The sequence below is a fragment of the Sorex araneus genome, chromosome 6, assembly GCF_027595985.1.
Source record: "Sorex araneus isolate mSorAra2 chromosome 6, mSorAra2.pri, whole genome shotgun sequence".
In the NCBI taxonomy this organism is placed as follows: domain Eukaryota; kingdom Metazoa; phylum Chordata; class Mammalia; order Eulipotyphla; family Soricidae; genus Sorex; species Sorex araneus.
In genome coordinates this window covers 109,109,695-109,117,622 of record NC_073307.1, presented here as the reverse complement: position 1 = coordinate 109,117,622, position 7,928 = coordinate 109,109,695, and the positions used below count along the sequence as shown (strand labels likewise).

At 36.9% G+C, this 7,928-nt stretch overlaps 1 protein-coding gene across 1 annotated transcript; it reads right to left on the bottom strand.

The window, feature by feature from the left end:
- Positions 1–871: 871 nt before the first annotated feature.
- LOC101537657 (olfactory receptor 491-like) lies at positions 872–2,449 on the bottom strand. Its single transcript, XM_012933841.2, has 3 exons — positions 2,402–2,449; positions 2,189–2,211; positions 872–1,820 (listed from the first exon to the last, which is right to left on the bottom strand). Exons 1-3 carry the CDS (start codon positions 2,447–2,449, stop codon positions 872–874), a joined length of 1,020 nt encoding a protein of 339 aa, XP_012789295.2.
- Positions 2,450–7,928: the final 5,479 nt, after the last annotated feature.

Below are 7,928 nucleotides of genomic sequence, written 5' to 3'. Positions count from 1 at the left end.
TTTAGTAATAAATTAAGTAGTGCTTGGCATTTCTAAGGGTATAATAATGATAAAAATTATTAATATTATTTTAAGGTATCATCTGATTGGTTAATAAGTATATAAAAATATATAGAAGAAAAAGCACCTTAATTCTCTATACATGGACTGTCATTTGCTTCAGTCTTTATGTAAAAATAGCATGAGAACCTCTAAAAAACTTAAGAATAGAATTTCCATATGACCCAGTGATCATACTTGGCATCTACTCAAATAACACATTAACATTAATTTGAAAAGACAAACAAATTTTTTTCAATTGTGCAGTATTATATTATCCAAAACCTAGAAAAAAGTTCAAGTCCTAACAACTTATGACTGCATAAAAAATTGTGGTAAACATGGAATAATCAATGGAATATTGATCATCTACAAGAAAACATGAGATCTTACATTTTATTACAACTTTGATACATCTGGCAGGTTTTCTAAGCCAAGGGAGTCCCAATGAAATGATCTCACCCAGAGGTGGACAATACAGAAAAAGTTAAAGTAAGAGAATATACAATGACTATTAGCATTTCTTAAGATTCTTTAAAAATACCTGAGATTTCCAAGTCGTGGTAGCTAAAACAGTGGTGGGAGATGGATGATAGTAACTGAGAGATAGTAGTGAAGGAATAATGGCACTCTGGTAATCGGGGTGGTATGGTAATATTGTGAGACTAAAACATTCAGATTTATACAATTATATCGTGATAAACAGTTTAAAAGACAAAAGGAGAAATGTTGTTTTTTAATTTGCTCAATCAGTAAAGTATAATTTGTAGTTTACGGCTATGTGGTTGGTAATAGACCCGTTCTATGAAAAATAGAATGCTAAGAATGGATGTTAGGAAAATATTCCAACCGTTGTCTTTCTCAGGGCCTCCTTCACATCTCTGTTCCTCAGACTGTAGATGAGTGGGTTTAACATGGGAATCACCACAGTATAGAACAGAGATATCACTCTGTTCTGCTCCGTTGAGTAGCTGGATTTGGGCAAGACATAAATGAAGAAAATAGTCCCATAGTAGAGAGTGACTGCAGTGAGGTGGGAGGTGCAGGTGGAGAAGGCTTTGTGTCGCCCATCCTTGGAGCGCATCTTCAGGACTGTGATGAGGATGTAAATATAAGAGAGAGAGATGACAAACACTGTAACCACAATAACCAACCCAGAAGAAATGGAAGGAATCCTTTCTACAGTGGAGATATCTGAGCAGGAAAGTTTCAACAAAGGAGAGAGATCACAGAAAAAGTGATCAATCTCATTTGGTCCACAAAAAGAAAGACTCAATAAACAACTAGCAAATGACCAAGAATTCACACACCCACCCAGGTAAGATGCTCCCAGTAAGACCAGGCAGACTCCAGAAGACATATGGGTGGAGTAGAGCAGGGGGGAGCAGATGGCCACATAGCGATCATAGGCCATGGCAGCCAGCAGAAAGCATTCAGTTGTTGCAAACAGGACCCCAAAACAAAGCTGTGCTTCACAGCCAGACACAGGGAGAGCTATTCCATGAGTCAGGAATCCTATAATCATTATAGGGGTGATTGAGGTGGAAAACCCAATGTCCACAAAGGCTAAATGACTGAGGAAGAAGTACATGGGAGTTTGCAGCTGGGAACAACTTCTTATTAAAATGATTATGCTGGTATTGCCTGTTAGGGTAACAGCATAAATCCCTAGAAATATCACAAAGAAGATGGCACACAATGTAGGATCCTTTGTTAGCCCCAAAATGATGAGCTCTGACACACTGGTGTGATTCCCAATATCCATGTCCTGTGATTTGTTCCTGTTGAGGGAAAGTTAAATATAAATTTGTTTTACATTTAACTCTACACATTCTGTTTATTTGTTTATTCTCTAGGTTCATTTACAGTAATATTTTCTTCAATCTAACTTGTAAACTGCACTCTACAAGGTATTTATTTTATTTATTTCATCTTTTATACAAGAGATTCAATCTCAATACTTTGGATTTCAGTTTTATTCTCTTGCTATTATATTTATAAAATATTTTTCAAATAATTCTCCAGCCTTGATTTCTGGCACATTATTTACTAAAATTCAGACTTTGTTTCAGTTGTTCATTAGGTATCTTGATTTGATATTGATATTGATGGGATATTGATAAGATATTGATTACTGATTGGATATCACCATTTAGTATCAAATACTTCAACCTACAAACACATCAAACTTGGTTTCTTCCATGCCAAGCACATTCCTCTCTTTGACTACTTTTTTGTATTTTAAAACTGTAATGAAACTATCGTTCATTTACTCTCTCACATACAAATCAGGGGTATAGATGAGAACAGATGACTGGCTGAAGAAACTCTGGTACATCTACACAATGGAATGCTGTACGGCTGTTAGAAGAGATAAAATCATGAAATTCTCATATAAATGGATGGGCATGGAAAGTATCGTGCTAAGTGAAATTAGCCAAAAAGAGAAGGACAGACATAGAATGACAGCACACATTTGTGGAATATAAAGTAGCACAATATGAGACTGACACGTAAGGACAGTAGAACTAAGGTCAGGAAGATCACATCATGGTTTGTAAGCCGGCCCACGTGCTGGGGGTAAAGGCAGTTGAAACGGAGAAGAAATCACTAAGTAAATGTTAATTGGAGGGGTTTCCCAGGATGGGAGATGTGTGCTGAAAGTAAACCAAGAACCAAACACGATGACCTCTTAGTATCTGCATTGCAAATCATAATGCCCAAAATTAGAGAGAGAATAAGAAGGATTGTACCTGCCACAGAGGCAAGGAGTGGGGTGGGGTGTGGGTGGTGGGAACAATGGTGGTGGAAAATGTGCACTGGTGGAGGGATTGGTGCTCAAGCATAGTTTAACTAAAACGCAATCATGCAAGTTTGTAACTGTATCTCCTGGTGATCCAATAAAACTTTTTTTAAAAATCATGGTATATCAATCTGACATTTTCCTTCTCATACCTAAGAAAATCCTATTGGATTCATCTGCATGTTAACTCCCAGTTTTATTTCTTCATTTCCTCACTATTTTTGTTAGTGTTTTTACCTTATCAAAGGTTCGAGTCAGTTTTCCTACTTTTTTAAGCACAGCGGACTGTACATTCCCAGATACTTCAGTAAATTTAACCCTTAGAGAATTCCCAGTCAATACTTACATTGATTCAACTATCCTTAAATGCAAAAATGCTATCTATAAAATTACTGCTTTACTTTTAATTGAGTGGCTCTCCACCTCCTACTACCATCTGCCATTCTCCTGGGTAATTATTATTACTACTATTAAATTCTTATGTTCAAAAATTTCTCTGACCTTTAAGGGTTAATCTTATAAATCTCCTTTGTGCTGACATTAGCCTTTGAAGATATGTATATTGGCTAATGTTTTTGCTAGGTTATGGTTTAACATAATAATTTCTTGCCTAGAATTTTTCTCTTTGAATATCTTTTGCTATTGCTTTTATTACGTAGTCAATACAATTTTTTTTATTTTTTTTAATTAAAGAATATTTTTGTTTTGTTTTTGGGACACACTAGCTGTACTTATGATTTACTCCTGACTCTGTGCTCATGAATCACTCCTGTCGGGCTATGAAACCATATACGGTGCCAGGGTTTAAATTTGAGTCAGTGTGCAATCACCCTAATAACAGGACTATTGATCCAGCTCATATTTTAAAAATTTTATCACATCATAATTCCTTACAAATATAATTTTGATTACATCATACATACATATACATAGATATACACAATAATGTATGGATATCTATACTTTATTTTTCCTCTAAATTATTTGAAAACTAAATTATTCACAAATATCTACATTCATAACTAGCAATTTTGTAACTGGTGAGCACAATAGGTGAGTGTAAACAAATATCTGGCAGGGGCCAGCCAGGGGAGAGCCCTGATGGCTCTTGTCATCCGCCGTGCCCAGGTTCGGGGGGTCAGTCCCGGGCCACTCTCCCAGCCCGTGGCCAGGGCCATGAGGCAGACGAAGGAGAAAACCAAGGCCAAGCCAGTTGATTGATCAGTTGCCCGTTTATTCCATTCTCTCTTGTCTCTCTCTATGCTTCTCTCCTGGCTCTCGATCTGGACCCCCAAGCCACTCTTATAGCCTAGTTGAAAATCCCCCAGCATGAGAGGGTTGGGGCTTACACATAGGTGTGGTCACAATCAATAGGGGTAAAGTTCTTTCCCTCAGGGGATGCTGCTTCTAGGACAGATTCTCTTTCAGCAGGATGACCCACCCAAGGGTGGAATCCCCATGGGTGTGTTTCTCCTCTCCTTAGCCAACAAACATAGAAGCATTCATCATAGTAATCATTTTGTATGGACACAGTAAGAGATGCATTAAGCTTATAGAATTGCTCTCCAGGGGCCATCTCAATCTCAGACTACTCTCAAGCTCAGGCCAGATTAGTCTTTCCTATCTCTAGCAGGGTCCTGGTCTCATCTTTACTTTTGGATGATGACAGTATTTGTCCATGATCAAGCTCTTAACTTATAGTTAAGAATTAGGGACTTTGGCCAGGCCCATCTCGATGCAAGGGTAGCACATAACTCACCGCTTGCCCTGGGTCCGTCCCGTCCCTCGTCGGAACTCTGCTTTTGGGGTGCTAGGAACTGAGGACAACTGAGGCTTAAGTTGAGATTGCAGATACCCGGGAATGAATAATATTCGAATCCAATTAAATCCCAAGTTACAAAAGCATAATATTGTCTTCTTGTGTCTATACAAAAGGGACATTGCTTTAAAGTAAACTATTCAAAAGACACAAGGAGAGGAGAATGGCAATATTAACTTACAATATGAGTTCAGTGTCCTAGAAAGATCTGACCTTACAAATTAACAGTCTGATTAGGGGGAAAAGCTGATTAACTGGGGAAGAGAGCATAGAGAAGTGGTTACAGATAAACAAAGGAATGGGAGTGACTTGGGAGCACCTTGATGGGTGTGACTGGGATAAACCTAAGCTCCCTGTGGCTATGTTATCCTACAGGTGAGTAGCTTTAAAAATGTGAAAAATAACTTCACTTTGTCCCAAATATTTTTCTGAAGTTAAAATTTTAAAGAAGTATAGTCTGTGTTGCTGACTAAACTTGGATACTATAGATGGATTATAAAAAATTCCATCTTTTATAATCATGAAAATAATAAAGTGCTCAGTGTTTCCAAGAGTTGTTCATTTGTTTCCAAAATGCAATTTATGGCTGCATTTTCATTAAGGAATTTACTATTATTTTATGAGATGTATTAAAAACATATGAAGACCACTCAATACCTCTATTGCAAACTAAAACACCCAAAAGGAGAGAGAACAAAAGGGAATGCTTTTCCCAGAGGCAGGGTGAGGTGGTGGGGATGGAGTGGTGGGGGTGGGAGGGATACTGGGAACATTGGTGGAGGACAATGGGCACTGGTGGAGGGATGAGTAAACGATCACTATATGGCTGAAATGCAAACACGAAAGCTCATAAGTTTGTAACTGTACCTCACAGTGATTGCCTAATAATAAATAATAAATAAATAAATAAATAAATAAATAAATAAAACAAAAATCCTGAGATAGCCCTCACTGAACAGAATTACTTGTAAATAAGGAAGACGCGGTACAATATTATTATTCAGGGCATATTTAGAGCTCACTAAAATTAGAAAATAAAATTATGTTCATCAGAATTTTAGTGTATGAAAATAATAACAAACTACTTATTTACAGTATTATAAAAGTTTGGGGGCTGGAGCAATAGCACAGCGGGTAGGGCATTTGCCTTGCACGCGGCCGACCCGGGTTCAATTCCCAGCATCCCATATGGTCCCCTGAGCACCGCCAGGGGTAATTCCTGAGTGCAGAGCCAGGAGTAACCCCTGTGCATCGCTGGGTGTGACCCAAAAAGCAAAAATAAAATAAAATAAAGTATTATAAAAGTTTAAAATTGCATCTATTTTAATCATCTTTAAATATAATTTCTTTCCATAAACTTCAATTCAGTGATAATCCCTGTAGCACATGCTACTCTTTGTAAGTATATCTAATTTTTTTCAACTAACAACTAAAGAAAAGAAAAACACAACTATAAGTTTTTAATAATCATTCAGGATCCATTTTATTTTATTCCAATTTAGTGAACTTTAGCTACATAAACTGGAGACTTATGTTGAGCTTCACTGACCATCCTTTCTTCCCTGGGGATTCCTGGATAGCCTTGTTTGGGTGCCCAGAATGACCATCCCACAGTGCACCTCAGCTTCAAACCAACATTTCCCCAAACGATGCAGTTTTTAAAATTTTTCTTACTATAAATTAAACTAAAGTGTAAATTATTTTTTAAGAATCTGTATTGCACTCACCTCAGAGCCAAAATGATCAATGCTAAATTCCAAGCAAAACTTTATAAAGCAGGAAACATTACAGTGTAACAGATTTCTGTTCACTGAATACTTGACACTGAGGCACATGAAAAGATATATTTGAATGTATCATTCCTTGGTCAAGAAACATAACTACACACATATTTTCAGGAGAATTGGATGTCTTCATGTGATAGGAAGGAAAAGGTACTCAAATAGAATGTGGGAGAACCCTCTGGGGATTATTTCTTGTCCCTTTGAGAAATAGTTTCTTGCATTTGTTATACAGAAACACTTATGGACTCAGGTGACTCATTAAGGTCAGTATTTTTAATAAGAAGTTTATTACTAGTTTGTGACCAGTAGGATAATCTTAGATAATATTTTTGATTGTGGGCCATAAGACTGAGTCCTGTACCTGTACCCAGGGAACTCTCTGACTCAGGGGTGCCATAGTAGTTGCTCAAGATAAAATCAGGGCACTGCTGCATGTAAGACAAGTGCCTTTTGCACTGTACTATCTTCATGGCTCAATTTGGGGGACTAGGACCTATTATTTTAGAATTAGTGATTATTAGATTATTGAAAAAGACAAGGTAATCTTTTTTTAAATTTAGTATATATAGACTTAGATTGTATATCTGTATTGAAAATCTTTTCCTCCTATCCCTCAACAGAATAGTACATTACGTTTTTCATGGCATCTGAGCACTCGTATGCCATTATGGGGCAGCTGTCCCAGAGATATCTTACTTTTATTTATATGTATTCATGATTGCATTGGGAGCTAACATCTTATGTTTTTGACGAGATCTAGTAAACACACCTCAAAACATGAGTTTGTTATACACATTTTGATTTTACACCTTCAATTTTTACTCAGTAATAAATTCATTGATTCTTATCATCTCATGCTGATTTATCTGCACATGGGAATTTGTTCTCAATCTAAAGCATGAAAATTTTTTTCTTCTGAAATATATAAACCATCTAACGTCATTGATCCTATTTCAAAGTTCTTTAGCTGTTATCACAAAGTAGATTGGATTATAATAACATATTTGGGTAACATAAAATTAGTAAATAGTACTTGATAGCTACAGATGTTCAATAACAATAATAATTAATGTGATTATAAAAGATTACAAGGTATCTTAGAATTGGTTAACATTTTATTAAAGTGATGGGTATATGGTTTTAACTCAATCAGTGTAGCAGTATTTTGTAGATTATAGTTATGGTTCTGGTAATAAAACTTTTTTAGGACACCTTAGATGTTAATCACTGTCACTGTCATCCTGTTGCTTATCGATTTGCTTGAGCGGGCACTAGTAATGTCTCCATTGTGAGACTTGTTGCTGTTTTTGGCATATTGAATACACCACAGGTAGCTTGTCAGGCTCTGCCATGCAGGTGGGATACTCTCAGTAGCTTGCTGGGCTCTCTGAGAGGGATGGAAGAATCGAACCTGAGTCGGCTGCGTGCAAGGCAAACTCCCTACCCACTGTGCTATCGCTCCAGCCCAAGATGCTAATAGATT